General features: G+C 42.1%; 1 protein-coding gene across 10 annotated transcripts in view; it reads right to left on the bottom strand.

The window, feature by feature from the left end:
• Positions 1-128: 128 nt before the first annotated feature.
• RHBDD1 (rhomboid domain containing 1) overlaps positions 129-16,849 on the bottom strand; it is a 161,699-nt gene continuing 144,978 nt past the window's right edge. For all 10 annotated transcript variants that reach the window (XM_074191253.1, XM_074191250.1, XM_074191256.1 and 7 more), the window contains one exon: positions 129-3,863. In XM_074191253.1, the coding sequence (XP_074047354.1) occupies positions 3,769-3,863 (95 nt within the window). In that variant the 3' untranslated portion in view covers positions 129-3,768. The remainder of the gene's footprint in view (positions 3,864-16,849) is intronic.

Here is a 16,849-nt window from a genome sequence, read left to right on the forward strand (position 1 = left end):
TCACACACTGAAGCTGAAGCCAAAATTACTTGTAATGTCAGATGGGAATGTGTATCCTGATGTGGTGTGCGTGCCTGCCCCTTCTCCACATGGTGCTGGAGAGAAAAGAACATATACCAGGAAGAAACTGGGCTCACTTGTTTTTATTTATCTTTCTGTTGACTACAAAACTGAATATTTTCACTTCTTTTCAAAGACATTTAATGAACCTCTATTGGCTGAACACTGGAGGACAAAAGGAAGTCTAACATGGTTCCTGCCCTCAAGAAGCTTACAATCTAAATATGGAGACAAGGCACAGTTATATAAGAAATCAGTGCTATAAAACCACATATGCTAAGTGTCAAAATAATAATAATACAGGATTTTTAAAAAATTTAACGTAAAATTAGGGAAGGGAGAGAGTGCTGTGGGTGGGAGTTAAAAGGCAGGAAAAGTTCAGTGGAAGAAGTGAGACTGATTCAGACTTCAAAGAACAAATAAGACATCACATACAGAGGAAGGAGAGGACAGTCTAACTGGAGAGAATAATATAAAAAGAAATCCAGGGGAGCAGCTAGGTGGCACAGTGGATAGAGCACCGGCCCTGGAGTCAGGAGGTCCTGAGTTCAAATCTGAAATCAGATGCTTAATAATTTCCTAGCTGTGTGACCTTGGGCAAGTCACTTAACCCCACTGCCTTGCAAAAAACAAAAAAGAAAATAAAAAAAAAAGAAAGCCAGGGTGGGGGGAAGAGGAGGAGGAGTGGAGTGTGCTCATGTCCCATTCAAGGGGACATGTCCTTTGTTTTCAAAGAGGCATCGTGAGGGAGGGTGACGAAGATAAAAAAGGTATGTGTATGTGTGAGTGTGTGTGTGTGTGTATTCTCTATGTATGTGTATATATCATATGTATGTGCTTGTGCATATCTATATATCCATATCTTATGTGTGTATATATATATGACACATTTATATATATTCTATCAGATAGGCACATAAATATTCTATATGAGAAAGTCCTGACTAGTCAGCTGAATACAATCTGACCCTGAATAATATATCTTTCCAAATAATGAGAAGTTATTAAAGGTTTTGTGGGTAGCAGGGTGACATGACAGGCAGTGTTTTAGGATGAAGGGAGACAAATGAGGGTGGCAAGAATGGAACTGGGAGAGACCGAACAATAGTTCAAGTGGCCATTATAAGGGCTTGATGTGATGTAATGTGATGGCACAGAAAGGAAAGGAAAGGGCACTACAACAGTCCTGGCTACCATTTCCTATAATATTCAAAAAGTCCTCCCAGGAAACCAACAGTAGAAGTAGAAAGGCCTAGTCTAGGACAACCTCTTTGTCTCTCAGTTGCTGGGGTCATTCTCTTATGCCTCAAGGCATCTGCTTTGGTGAATGCTGGAAAAAGACACAAGAAATGCCACTGACTGACAGTAGAAATACCCACCTTTGGTCTAGGACAACTTAGCATGGTGCCAACACTACTTTGTATTCAAAGAGGAGCCATTGTTTAAAAAAAGGGAAAAAAAAGGTACACATTTCTCTTTGGCATTGCTTCCGTGTGGAATACTCAAAGTCATTCTGAACAAATAATATCATTTTTTCAAAGTTGTTCTAAGGAGGGAAGTAAAGGCTGGTGTGAGTTAAAATGGGGCTACTAACCAGTAGGCAATTTGAGGACTCAAATCCTATTGTCAAATCACAGATCAAGTGTATAAGGGTGTCAGGTTGGGAAAGGTAATCTATTAGGTAATCTATTAGGTAATCCATGTAATCTATTAAGGTTTCTGTATCATATTGCTGGCCATACATTCTCTCCTAACCCAGAGTTCAGGATGAAAATAAAAATAATACACAAAATCATATGCCTTAGCACTAGAGAGGTATTCTGGCTTAAGTAAATAACTATAATAACTATGATTTTTAAAAGATGGTTATTTTGAGAAGATAAAAATAAAGCAGTCATAATGGCAGTCAACATTCTTGTCTTACATTTGTTTTCATTTGGGGAGAAGAGGGTGATATTGGGGATTAATTAGCCCCTGCTTCCCCAGTTTCTTATTATCAAAAATTCAGGCCCTATGTCCTTGTACATTAGACATATTATTGTGTTAAACAACAAATATTTTCAATGGAAGGAAAGAAGTAATCACTTATTCACCCTCCTCCCAATTCTGCAGCAAAGTTATTAGACTCCTTTTTCTCAGTTGAAAAGATCATGTGAAGCTAAGGCACAAATGTACCTAATATTGTAAGCAAACTCTACTCTTAAGTTTTTATACACACATGTTATATATATGTGCATAAGAACAGACATGTAATACCTATATACATGTATACATATATGTGGTAAAGGAACTCAACTGATCCTCTATTGATCTGTCAGAGATTAGGGTAATAATATAAATTTAAATTAGCACATTAAAGCTTACAAAGGGCTTTACAATCATTTTAACCTCACAACAGCCCTGTGAGATAGGTACTAAAGGTATTGCCATTTTTACAGGAAAAGGAAAAGATTCGAGAAGTTCAGTGAGTTGTCCATGTTCATACATCTACTCGATTCATTTAACAAACCTTTGCCAAGCCCCCCTGTGGTAGGCATTGAAGATGACAAGTCTTTGCCCTCCAAGAGCGTGTGTGTAACCCCGGTAGGATCAAGCCCCAGTCTTCCTGTTCCTGTCCTTGAACCCTACTGCCTACCCACCATGTCTCCCTATCTCTCAGCACCACCCGGGACACAAATGGAGAGATATTTTCTGTCTCAAGAAGCTAGAGCCCAACATTAAACCCAAACTGGGAAAATTCTCTTTGGGGACACCTGCTTCCAACTTTTATTAAAACCATCTCTAAGATCACATCAGTGTTCCCCTGACTTTTGTCTTTGAGGCAGCTGATAGCATTAGCACAAGTATAGCTTCAAAATGGAGATGATGCTAATTGACAGATATCCGCTTGGGTGGGGGAGGGTGCCAAGACGGCTGAATGTGGAGCTAGTTATGGTGCCTGAATCAGGAGTGTTTCAATTTTACAAGATAACATTGCTCTAAAAAGGACTTTTCAATTCTTAATTCCCTGAGGGTATTCAGATAACTTAGACAGATTTATACTTGAGGCAGAGTTGATAGATACAAAATGCTGGTCTCTCATAATGGTTAATATGTGTATCCCTGCCCCCAAGTTCTTCCTGAGACTTTTCAATGCAATGTGTTGTAAAACAATAGCAACACTGACAAACAAAGGAACCACAAAGTGAACATCACAGCCATCCAAAGATGCCTGGGGAGAATGGGAAGTCGGAAGTCAAGGTGGTTCTCCACTCCACCAGAGTCATTAAGGTGGTCTGCCTGCCAGGAAGATGAGGATGGAGCCATCCTTCTGTCCACCTCCAAGATCAGGTCCACTGTCCAGGATGAGGGGATTGATCTTCCTGAATAGGGGAAAGTGAAATGAAAGGTCACAAACTCTAAGAGCCTTCCAATGGACAGTGGCGGTGGTGCACCCTTCAGAGGATGCAGCTGATATTGAAGTCACCAAGATGCAAGCCCTTTTCACAAAGCTGCCAGTAGTATTTAATTTATCCTGGAGTTGAAGAGAGCCAGTGAAAGATGTGACTCTGAACTTGCAAGGTCTGTTGAATGAGTCATTCAAGTTGGGAGAGTGTTTAAAGAAAAGAGCTTTGGTTTTCTTCAGAATAAACTGGAGGTTTCTGGAATGAATCAAGGTGGTTGACACTTAGGAAACTGGACTGATGATTCACAAGATGTTGGGTAATTTCAATGATGGTCAAATCTTCTGAGTCTTTGCCTTCTCATTTCATCTTCTGGAGAAATATTGAATCCATAGGGAGGGGGACTGCTGTGAACATCAACTGCAATTAAAAAAAAAAAGAAAGGAAAATGAAAATTAGATCACCCCATGGCAACCCTTGGATACTTATCATCGAATGTATATACCTGGAAACTGAAACAACAGTAAAACATTGGGAGCTAGGGTTAACTTATCATGACTCCGGTCATCAAGGTAAAACCTTCTATTTACAAATGAGGAAACTGAGGTCCACAAAGGTAAACTAACTTGTCGGTCCCATAGCTGGTCTGGTGAAGAATTCAAATTCAGCCCTTCCTCACGTCAATCCTAGGGTTCTAGTCATTGTATCACCAAGCTGCTTCAGGTCAGTCAGCCAAGGTAGGCTGTCTCAGGGCAGGTAGGTAAAGGAGTCAAATATGCCACAATAAGGGTGTGTAGGTGGTGGCGAGGAAGGTGAAGGACTTAAAAACGGAATTTGAAAAACGTTTTTAAAAAGTATCTGTAATTGTCAGAACATTACACTATTCTAGACCTGAGGGTAATTTATTTTGAGCTTCGGATTCACTTATGTTAAAGTCAGATGTGAGTTTCCAGCGGGCAGAAGAAACACACAGCTTTCCCTATGTTCTTGGGTGTCTCCCTCCCCCCTTTTTTCCTCTTCCTCCTCTTCTTTCTCCCCCCTCCCTCTTCAGAGGCTTCCCTTTCCTCTGGTGTCCCCTCGCCCCGGCTTTCCCAACCTCCACCTTCTTGAATTGCATAAGCATCCACAGGGGGACCTTGGACCATATGCTAGGATGCTGTGCTCATGTATTGATCAGAACATTCCAACTGGCAAATGAGGAATGCAGGCAGGATGTTTGCAAGATATCATGTGGCCTTTTTCATTCCTAAAATAACAACTGGAAGCCTCCCTTGCTTTGACAAACAGGTATCAAAAGAGCTTTTGTTGGTCCAGGGTGGTTGAACCCTTTCTAAAGCTGCTTATGGCAACCTCACTTACTAAGGGATCACTATTTGTTGTTGAAGGGTGCATCAAGCACTGTGAGAGGAGTTCAGATGTCCCCCTTCCTTTAAGGAGCTAGCCATCTAATCTAATAAAATGCCTCCCATCTTTTCCAGGGGGAGGCAAGTGCATGGGATACTGTTAGAATCATAGAGTCATTTTCCAAGTAAAAAGAGCAATCCAGATGACTTTCCACTCCCTATAGAATACTGTCTGAACTCCTCAATCTGGCATTCAAGGTTTTCTGTAATACTAGAATATCCAGTGGAAGAGATTTTATAGACTGGTATCTGGGAGTGGTCACCTGGCCATCTCCCTGAAAGGAAGCCTTTAATGGTGGGAGAGTAAGGGGAGGAGAAGGGGGCAGGGAACGGGGGGAGATGCAGAGATTGGGGTGGGGAGAAGGGGGTCCACTCCTTCCAGAGGCAGCCATGACTTCCCTCACCCAAACCCTAATTTTCTTATTTCTGTAGATAGAATTATGCTCTGATGCACCACCCAGATTTAAGACAAGAGTAATTAGTCCCTGACTTTCCCCTTGTTCCCCTCTTCCATCTGTTGCCTCCCCATCCTGATGAATCAAAACTCCACATCTCTTGTCTCTTTCCACCTCCTTCCACTCATACGTGCACCATCATAGGGCAGGCCCTCATCGCCTTTCACCTGGACCACAATAAGCAGCTTCTATCTGATCTCCAGCTTCTAAGTATCAGGTCCAAGCATGCCTCTTCCTCTGCTCAAAGTCCTCTAGTGGCTCCCTACTACCTCCAGGATATAATAGGAATGCCTAAGCATGGTGTTTAAAGTCTTCTCTAGTTGGGTTCTAGTTCACCTTTTCAGCCTTCTCCTTTGATATAATCTATGTTCTGTCCATTACTCAAGGATCCCTAATATTCCACTTGTATTTTGGAGCACTGACCAAAGGCTGTTGTTATTCATGAATGATATGACCCCCTTGCCTCATCTCAAGGTACAGATCAAATACCACATCCTCCATGAAGACTTCCCTCTTCTCCACAATTGTGAATTCTCTCGTTTTTCAAATTACTTTGGATTTATTTGTGAAGACATTTGTCATCTTCCCTGCCTTCCCCCCACCTCCATCCCCTAGTGGAAAAAAATTGTCTTGAGAACACAAACTCCTGGGGCTTGGTCCCTGTATCCCCAACATATAAGAGGTGTCTACTAAATGTTTGCCAAATGGTTGCCATGGCACCCATGATAGGTGAAAAACAAACTTTAGAGGGAGGCTTACAGCTGGTTGGGTGTATCCTCTCTACAGAGACCTGGACCTGAGTTCAAATCTTGCCTCTGCAACTTATTACGTCTATGACTTTGGTCAAGTGAATGAACCTTTCTAGGTCTCAGTTTCCTCACCTGTAAAATGAAGAAGTTGGACCAGATAACATTAAAAAAATCTTTTTTTTTTTGACTAGGCCTGAAAAATATACTTTATTCCTTATCTACCATTTATTTGTCAGGAACTAAGTAGTACCCTTCATCATCAGTCCTCTGATGATGGTTGATCATTAAAGTGATCAGAGTTCTTACGTTTGGACTAGATAACTCTGAAGGTCCCTTCTAGATTTAGATCTATGATCCAAAGAAAGACCTTGAGGAGAGCTGCATAGAATAAGAAGACATGGATCTTGGGTCCAGAGATTTACTGAAGGATTAAGATCAAAAGTATCTCAAGAGGCTGCATCAAGCACCTTCTATGTACAGAGGAATATGAGAGGTGTTAGGAAGAATACAAGGATGAAAATGTCCCTATTCTGTGAACTTAAGTACTCTTCCCATAGCAGCCCCTCCTCTGTATAGGATACTTATCAATGGTTTAGGAGTTCCAGATACACCTGCAAATGGTATGGTCAACATCCTATGTTATTTCATTTAGAATATGATGACATCCAGATTCTCCTTCTGCTGACTTTTTTAACAGTTGTTTTTAATAACAACCAACAACTAAATATTTTCAATCGCACTGGTTCTTGTGGTTCAACATGTGGCAACCCATTCCAGATGTTTGTGGAACTCACAACTGGCTGTGAGCAGATTCAGAAGCAAGTTCAACGTGGCAACCTCACTCCAGAGAGTCACAGGGAATGAGTTCATGCAGCTGAAGTAGACTGCAAGGTCCCAGAGGGGCCCACATTGTACTCTGGCCTTTACTTCAGCTTGCTCTGAAAACAAAGGGCGTTGAAAAAACTATTTCTCTGAAATGGGAAGGACAAAAGGGCAGACTGTAGAGTTACCCAAGGAGTTAGTTACCTTTTGGGCTACAAGGCTTTGAGAAGATGATGGTATCGAGGGGAAGACTGATGAAGAAGAAGACGGTTGTTTAGACTGGCATGGCTGATTGGGAAGGGGAGTAAAGGCTGGGTAGACAAAATAAATGCCCTAAGGATACACTAAGCAATACAAAAGCAAGCCATGAAGCCAGTCAAAAGAGCAGACAGATCCATCCTATGTACAGTAAGCAGAGAGGGGGCTGTTCTTTTTTAAAGATATAAAATAGACTGATCATCATTTTTGGGTTTTTTGGCTTGGATCTGTGACTTCATTGATGTGAAAACTCCTGTTAAGGTAACTCCCTCTCTCATCTAAGTATTGCAGTTTTAAAGAGTGGCCTTGAAAGAGAGTCAATGAGTGGATAGATAAGAGGTTTGTTTCTTGTCAAACAGATAGCATATGTAGGGCAGCAGACAAACAAACCCAGGTCATCTTGATTGCAAGGCCAGTACTCTATTCAACCTGTCATACTCCCTTGTATCTATCTTTAGTAATGGAAGGAAGGAAGGAGGGTCTTTCCTCTTGGGATTTACCACATTGTACATAGTATGAGCTCTTAAGAATCTTGCCCAGAGTCACATAGCTAGTAAATGTCTGAGGTAGGATTTGAACACAGGACTTCCTGACTCCAAACTCACACTCTATCTGCTGTGTCGCCTAGCTGCTGACTGCTCAAGCCCCTTGCTAATCTAAATCTATGATCCTAGTTCAAGAAAGAACTCTGCTGTCTAATAGCCTTGTGATCATGGACAAGTCATTCTGAGGTTGTGTCTGAGCCTCAATTTCTTTATTTGTAAAATGCAGCTAATAACGCCTACAGTACTTGGAAAGAGCACGAAAGAGAAAGACAGACAGGGGAGGACTTGATGAATATGAGGATTAAATGAAAAGAATGCAATAAGATGCAAAGGCATCCTCTTCTTGAGATTCCAATCTCCAACAGTTGTTAACTGTCTCTTTAGTCTGATTCTGACTTATCATTGCTGAGTAATACTTTATCGCATTGCACATGCTGGTTTATTCTCCATGTGTTTATTTTCTATGCTGGGGGGTAGTTGAGTAAATTCAACATCCGTGTCCTTCTGTGCTCCTAGGAAAGCTAGGCATGATGTGTGGAGTCTGGATTACTTCATATCTGGACACTGAGTTGGTCTTTCTGCTTTCTTTTTGCTTTGAATATTCTCAGTTGAATTTTGACCTCTGCTCCTTCCCAGGGAATTGTAAATTTGATGTACGTCAACACCTTGTTTTTCGGGTGCCTTCTTGTCAGTTAGTCTATCAACACTGATTCCTGAACGGTTGTTGGGTACTGGAGAGGTACAAGGCTGCTGGGAGCCAGTTTGACCCTCTTGCCCCTTTTTATTCCCTTCTTTCTTTTTGGTTCCTTCACCAACACCCCAGGATCTAGCCTTCTTCTCTGTGAAACACAGGAATTCTTTAGATAGGGATATGGGGGAAGGGGAGTTTGGGCTTGTGGAATTCAGGTATCTTCTCACAGGATTCTAGAACCAGACTTTTTAAAATTCTCTGATCAGCACTTTAAGTGAGAAACATTTTATTTGAGAAAGACCGGTAAAGTGACTTCTGTTAGAATATATGGTGTTACTGTTAGCATCAGCAAGTATTTTGTCCAGAGACCAAGGGACCCCATTCAAAGCAGAAGATGGAACCTATCACTGATCCTTTTTTTAAGGTTGATGCTTTTCATTAAAATGGATCTAATCTTGCTTGAAAAAAAATAAGAATGTCAAAACTGTGTATATGGAAAAAAGAATCCTCTGTAAAATGAGGTGATTAGACTTTAATAGTTATTTCTCATGTTTTTGAGAGTACAGCCAAGTGGCACAATAGGTAAGAGTACCAGGCTTGGAATTGGGAATTTAAGAGCCATGTCTGATTCTTTGTGACCCCCAACTTTTCTTGGCAAAAATACTGGAGTGGTTTGTCATTTCCTTCTTCAATTCATCATATAGATAAAGAAACAGGCTGGGGGGGGGGGGGTTAAGTGACTTGCCCAGAGTCACATAGCCGGTAAGAGGTTGAGGTCAGATTTGAACTCAGTTCTTCCCAATTCCAGGCAAACAGGTGAGTATAAAAGACAGAGGACTGGAGCCCAGGGGGCTAATAACTTGCCAAAAGTCATCAAAAAGGGGGCAGAGGTGGGACTCTTAGCTCAGACTGTCTGATTACTCTTCTAGCTTTTCACCCTACACCACATGGAGTTCTTTACAGAGGCTTGACATGTTGCCCAAGAATGTTTTATAGGTTTGTGGAAATGGGGGGGGGGGTGAAGTACCAATATCATGAGACTGTGATGGACAGCTGCAAAATGCAGGGTCTGGAACAAATCCAGTCTGACTCAGAGAAGAATGGAACTGGCTTTGAAGGACCCCCAGGAACACGACTCCAGATTAAAATGATTTAGCTCAATCATCCCAACGGAAGTTGGATAGGAAGATCTACTGACTCATTCCATCTGTTCCTAGTACTTTATCAAAGATGCTCCAGATCTCCAGCCTGATGTATAATGCAACAACCGACCTTCCTATTCTCCTTCCAAGGGGCAGAGGCAATTCCACCCTGATAAGAATTGCTAAAAAGAGCTAGCAGATTTAGAGGCTGACAAGTTTCAATTCCACTGGCTGCCCCTATCAGCCCGGCAAAGGTATTTGATTGGCTAGGAGCCACAGCCCTCATCTATGACCTGACAATAGCTCTGCACTGAACAGTGAAATCATACCAAAATGAGTTCAGAGGGCATTCCACCTTCTCCTCAAATGAGGTGGCTTAAATGTCTATTTCTTTTCCTTTTTCTTCTTCTTCTTTTTGCCAGATAAGCATCCAAATAAATCACCACCATCCTTTGGGCTTGCTATTGTTGAATAAAGGCAGTGGATGATTCAAATTCTGTCTCTCTCTTCCAAGGTTGTTACTTTGATTGAATTCCATGGATAGCAGAGAAAAAAAACATTTAAAAAACTCCCTAAAGGGATTAGTGTCAAATCTTTTGTTTCACTGACAAAGACAAAAAAAAAATAGTCAACATAAGAACTTGGAACCAACCATAAAGTTGACTTTTTGAGAAAGAAAAGGGAATTTTTGGTAATAGTAAGAAGGAACTCATTTCTTGAATAATTCAGTAAGAATGAGTTTTATACAATGAGCCACGGCACCTCACTCAAAAGGAACCCTAATCATCATGTGTATCAACACTTTATTATAATTTACAAAGGAGAAACCACTTAAAATTCAAGGGGTCTTGCTCTTTTTGTATTCTGTACCCTTTAAAAATTTTAAGAGCAGTTAGCATTTTAAAGAGCTCTTAAGTTTTACCAAGTACTTTTAATTTATTCTAACCCTTTGAGGCAGTGTCTGATGTAGCCTATGGATGCTCTTTTCTCAGAATGATGTTTTTAAAAGAATAAAATAAAATATATGGAATTGCAAAGGGAATCACGTATACTGAAATATGGTTACCAAACTAATATAATAACAGCAACAACAAAACTCCACAGAACCCAAGTTAGCAGTGCCTGAAAGAAAATGAGAGAACACAGGCAACTTGACCTTCTAGATCTGTTTGAAGCCTTGATGGGGGGGGGGGGTCAAAAGTTGAAAAAGGAGAAATAAAGAGAGCTGCACACATTAAGAGAGCACCCATGACCACTGGCTTTTTAGGCAATTACTTCTGTGGGATCTCTTAAAGAGCCAGATTAATCAAGACCAATTTGTTGATTAAGATAACTACATCAATCATTTTGGAGCCTTTTTCCTCCTTTCAAACTAAACAGTAGCTAAGCCAATGACTGCTTCGATGACAGAAGTTCCATAGCTAGCCCTCTATAGATGTTATCTCATTTGAGGTTCAGACAACCCTAGGAGGTCAAGTGCTATTATTTAGATAACTTGCCCTCTCTAGGCCTGTTTCTCAATCTTAACCTTAAATAAGGGGATTATATCCCAGACCCTTTAAGGTTTTCCCAGTATCATGTGAAATCCTATGACTTCCTAACTCTTCTGATTTGTTTTAAGAGCCCCCAACAATGTTCAGGACCATTTAGATCAAAATGAACATTTTTGCTGTAACAACTACTTGGGGAGAGAAGTGGGTGATGAGCTCCCACCTCTAAATACAAGCTAAGATCTGAACAGTTTGTTTATGTAAGGAGAGAAGTAAATTTCTTTTCTTTTCTTCCTTTTTTTTTTTTTGCAAGGCAATGGGGTTAAGTCGCTTGCCCAAGGTGACATGGCTAGGTAATTATTAAGTGTCTGAGGCCGGATTTGAACTCAGGTACTCCTGACTCCAAGGCCAGTGCTCTATCCACTGCGACACCTAGCTGCCCCAAGAAATAAATTTTCAACAGGAAACATAATCCCATACTTCTAGGTGAAAATGAATGTATTTTGTAAATATAGCATTCTAGAGTATTCCTTTGCAACTTCCTTGCATCTTTGTAAAAACCCACTGGTCATTAAATTTTAGCAAAGGGGGTGATGTGTATTTTGGAGAAAGGTTTCTGAGCTGTATAAGACAAGTGTGTTCAGGGTAGAGCTCTGGCTAAGGAACTGTCAATTAGCAATGCTTTGGGGCAAGTTCCAATGTTCCTTGTTCTAGCAAAAAGATTGTCTTTGGTCAACGGTCCAAAGTTGCCCTGGCTGAATCCATCACATCTGTCTGGTGTGTCAGGAAGTTACAAAGACATCATGGTTAGCTTCAAAAGACTGCTTTTTCTCTTTGTGAGTTCTTCTGTCCTGGAAATTTCTCCCAATTAAAAAATAAGCTTGGGATGATCTTAGAAGGAATAAATGGCATGGCCTGGGAGAATAAAGGAATGTAAGACAAAAGCTAATTTTACATTAGAAAAAAGGGGGGGAATGGTATTGAGAAACCCTGGTTTCAAATTCTGTCTGTCACTTGGTAGTGGTGTGATGCGCAATCTCTGAGCCTCAATTTTTCCATCTGTAAAATGGGAGAACTGATACCTATAGCACCTATTTTCTAAGGTTGTTGAGAGGACTGAAAGAGAAACATCACTTGGTTGTTACAGCTACTTTACCTGATCAGCCCCCGGTATCAGTAGAACCCTAGTGCTACGTGATTTTTCTACATCACTCCCAAGCACATAAAATGTATGAATGCATGAATACACACCACATACATCCCCTTCAGGGCTATCAATAATGCTCAGAAACCTTCTTTTTTGGAGATCTTTAACACCAAAGGGACAGTTTCTCTGGGCTCCAGTTTCCTCACCTCTAAAATCAGGGTGGTGGTTTAGATCAGTGCTGTCACACTCAAATAGAAATGGGAGATGCCAATCCACATATAAGGGTTTTTGATAGCTGCCTAATGGCTTAAGTTTTTTAAATGGAGTATTATCCACATTTTCTTATATTTTTCTTAATTTCATTAAATATTTCCCAATTATAAATTAATCTGGTTTCAGCCACACTTGGAAATGTTTGACACCCCTGGCATCAGTGCCCTCTGAGGTTTCTTCTGGTTAGATCTATAATCCTTCCCTAAATCAACATCCCTGCCCTCCTCAGATTTCCCAAGATTATTTCCTTTGTCTGAATCTCTTCTTTGCCTCTCACCCTCAACCAACCTGTACATGTCTGAGCCTGCAAAAGTAATTGGACATTCTCACTCTTATGCTTGTTCTCTGTCTCTCACTCTCTAGTTCCTCTCTCAATCTCCCTCTTTATCTCTCTCCATCTCTCATGCTCTCTTTCCTACCTTTCTCTAAATATCTCTCACAATCTCCTCCTCTCTCTCTCTCAACAACCTTCTTTCTCAATCTCTCTCCTCTCTCAATATCTTTCTCAATCTTTCCTTTTCTTCTCTCTCACTCTTTCCTCTCTTGGTCTTCTTTCTCCCCATTCCATTTCTGTCTCTCTCTGTCCCCTCCATATTCTATCCATTTTGCTCCCTCATTGTTACTCCCCTCTCTCCATGTCTCTGTTTCTGACTTTTATCTGTCTCCATTACTCAATCTCTCCCTCCCCCATTTCCTTCTTCCTCCCTCACCGTTTCTCTATATCTCCCCCCTCTTCATCTGTCTCTATCTTTCTCTTTATTCTTCACCCCCAATGCTATGCACATAGTAGGCCTCCAAGCTCCCCAGAGTTTGAATTCCAGGCCCTCTCTCTGTTTGCATCTTCCAGCAGATGGAAGCAAAGCCTTGCAGAGCACATTGCTGAAAGAAACTAGGACAAATTCCCGTCAACAAAGCATTCCGCACAGTAAGCAGAATTCGGGTTATTTTGAAACAGATGGGCTCTACGGAAGCTGCTGCACTGGATATTATGAGGTTGTTTATTGTCTAGTTGGTCCGATACCCAGGGACTATTTGCCAGCATCTAGCAGTTTCTATGTCACGTCAGGTTTCCCTACAGCAGAGTAAAGGGAAAGTTCACTGGAGACATAAATACAGAGCTAGACCCCCCCCCCCCACTCCCCAACACACAAAATAACTACTCAGGATTCAGAGCTAGATCTACGTCTTAGACTTCCTCTTATATACTCTAACTGGTTGGGTTGGGGGGCTCCTTCTAGAAGTATCTGAAGACTCTCTATGATTCCAGCTCTCAATTAGAAACCTAACAGCAGCCTAACACCCATGCCCCAACCCTGCCACTGCTGCTCCTTTATTGAACCTTGATTGGTTACTGATTTTAACAAATGATTATTGATTTTTCAAAAAACAATTTAAAAAATCAATTGACTGCAATTAAAGTGTTTCTATGATGTATTCTCAAAGGACCCTCTTTGTACCAATTCCCCTCTAAAACTCTTCCCTCTTTGTATATTTCTCCCAGTCTTCCCAGTTTCAGGATACCAGAGGGTGATCTTGCTCTTAAATTTCATATCATTTCTTCTATGATGGGGTCTATCAAAGAGGCTTCTGGGGAGGCTCAACCCACTTCTTCTCGGGGCCTCAGCCTGTGCTCATTTACATAGGTGGGGCTCTGGGGGATAGCTGTTAGTGCAAAGAATCCAGGAAATCCATCAATGCCTCTAGCATTAACTTGACATTTCCTGCCAGGGAAGTTTTTTTTTTCCCCCTTTCTTTTTTTTCCCCTTTCCCCTTAATTACTTGGCTGATAACCTTAAATGAATTGGCTGCTTCCGTCCTGGTGGGGCCGGGCTCTTTGATGCTGCAATGTTGGCAGGGGGTGGCTTCAGCAGGTTCTGCCTCTTTTACTTCCTCTGGGCCTAGGGATCTGTAGGAAGACCCTCTGTTCCTTCTGGCTGGGGGGCCTGTGGCCTGTCAAGAGGTAGGGGGTCTACAAGTGGCTTGAACAGCATCCTCTGACAGGTGATGCGTGGTCCCATCGTATTCTCCCAAACCACAAGATCCTTGCCATCTAAGCTCCGACCTTTCTTTTCTAGAGGAGGTTTCCCAGAAGCAGAGTTCCCTATAGCTGGATATCTGCATTTTGTGTTAATTCTCTTTTGACTAGGTTTCTAATGCCCAATTTCCAATTGGTAATCATTTCTTGGAACCAATGGAGAGACAACTTGACTTGTCAATGGCATTTAAAACCGTGGACCTAGGGATGAAATTTTAGCTCACCTGTTTTATGATTAATGCATTATACAAAGCCTTACTATAGGATGAGGTATAGAACCAGAGAGTTTTGAGCTTTTAGGGACCCTGGAAGATCATCTGGCCCATGGTATGAAGGGTGCAAGGGGTGGAGGGACCAATCAAAGCCTTCAACACCTTTGGGGACAGGAGGTGCCAACTATGGACTTGCTGGTCTTATCTTACAGGAAGAAATTGAGAGTTAGGGAGAGTCAGGGGACCAGATTCAGATTTCTAGGCTTCCTATTTGAATGTTATGAACAAGAATCAAATTCTTCCTTCTAGGGAAAACTATACTGGGCTGGGAAAGGCAGCTATGATCCTGAACCATCAGTGTATCTTCTCTCCAAAGCACTAGCCTTTTCTTCTCTCTCTTGATTCATGGAGCTACATCCATGGGCAGCAACCACTGGCCCATCTTCACTTGACATTCCTCTGATCAACAGGTAGAATAGTGATAGGGGCAGGTGCCCTCTCAGACTCATGCTGGTTCACTGGGAATTCCCCACTGGCATGGTTCTGCCAAATTTGTGTCCTTTATCTTAGAGGGAGACATCTCATCTCAAGATAAAATGTCTTCCCATTTCTCGTAGCATTCTGGAGAATTCTCTCCAACCTTGTTCCCAAGAAGCAGGTATCTTCTCAGAGAGGATGGGAATATGGCATCCCCAAGTAGTCCCTTCAACTCACTGATGATTTTCCATTTCCCTCCCATCCCCCTCCTGGGCCAGGACCCTCCCACCCTGTCCAGGGGCAGGAAGTGATAAAAGCTTGAAAGAACAGTGATTGTCTCAGAATGAATCCTGCTAAGGCTGAGCCAGTAAGAATTATAATGGGATTTCTTTTTCAGGTACAGGTTGGACTGGGGAGCTAACAAGGTCCCTTCCAAATCAGAAAGTCAACACTTCTTTTGGAGGATTGGAGGGATCACTTAGGGAACAGAAAAATGATTATCTCAACCTCTTCTGTTGAATTTATTCTCTAAAATAAGGGAAGAATGGCTTGTTCCAAGCTCTAAGTAGAGATACTGCTATCTGTCCAAAGCATCCCTGACCTAGGGGGAAACATCCCTAAAGTCCTTGTAATCTAAGGGAAAAAAAACACCCCAGTTCAATGTCTTCCTGAAGAATTGAAAGCCCCTTGACGTCTTCTTTTGCAGGTGCAGCCAGACAGAGACAAACCATTCCAGGGAACATTCTAGGATATCACTGTGGGGTATCAGAGGGTAAACCAATCAGCAAGGCCAAGGCGAACGGTATCATCTGAGAACAAGATAGCATGATAATAATGAAGGAAAAGAAGGCTAAACATGCTCTGTGCTCTGTGGTGCCAGGCTCAAGCATCAGCTGATTGCAAATACCCCCAGAGGCTGGCCTGCCTGGCAGGGAGCTCAACATGGTGGGGGATTGAATTTATGCACTTCTAACACCCAACTAGGGAGCTTGTTGGTCCTGGTGGGAAGCTTCACTGGAATGTCATCAGGGATTGAACCTTTTACCCTCTCCAAAGAGACAGGCAAAGTTCCCCATCACTCACCATATGTTGGCTTCTGGAATCTGAGGCTGAATAGAAGCCTCTCCAAAGATCTAAGAGCTCCTTGTAATCATTGAGGAGTGATGTGGGACTCGGCCCAGATTTCTGAGACTTGGGTTGAAGACATGGTCACCTGAGCCACTAACCCAGGGAGAGACCATCCTTTCTGAACTGAGTAATATGTTTGGTGCTTTGTAAGGCACTGCTCCTATCTATCCTTGGGTCTCGATGAATCCTGGCTTCTGAGCTTCTCTCACATACCACCTCCACCAAGTGGCTTCAGCAGCTGCCCTTAAGGGAGGGAGAGGAGGAGGAGAAAGGAGAAGAAGAAGAGAGGGAGGAAGAAGAGGAGAGAAGGAGAAAGGAGAGAGAGGGAGGAGGAGAAAAGAAGGAGGAAGAAGAGAAGGAGATGGGAGGAGGAAGGGAGGAGGTGGCAAAAGGAAGAAAAGGAGGAAGTAAGGAAGGGGAAGAAAAAAGGAAGGAGGAAGGTGGAGGGAGGAAGGAAGAAGGGAAGGAGGAGGAAGAGGAGGAAAGGAAAGAGGAAGAAGGGGAAGGAGGAGAAGGGAGGAGGAGGAGGAGGAGGAACAGGAGGAAGGTAGGAAGAATGAAAGGAGGAACGAAAAGGAG

This window comes from Macrotis lagotis, chromosome 6 (assembly GCF_037893015.1).
Source record: "Macrotis lagotis isolate mMagLag1 chromosome 6, bilby.v1.9.chrom.fasta, whole genome shotgun sequence".
Taxonomy (NCBI): domain Eukaryota; kingdom Metazoa; phylum Chordata; class Mammalia; order Peramelemorphia; family Peramelidae; genus Macrotis; species Macrotis lagotis.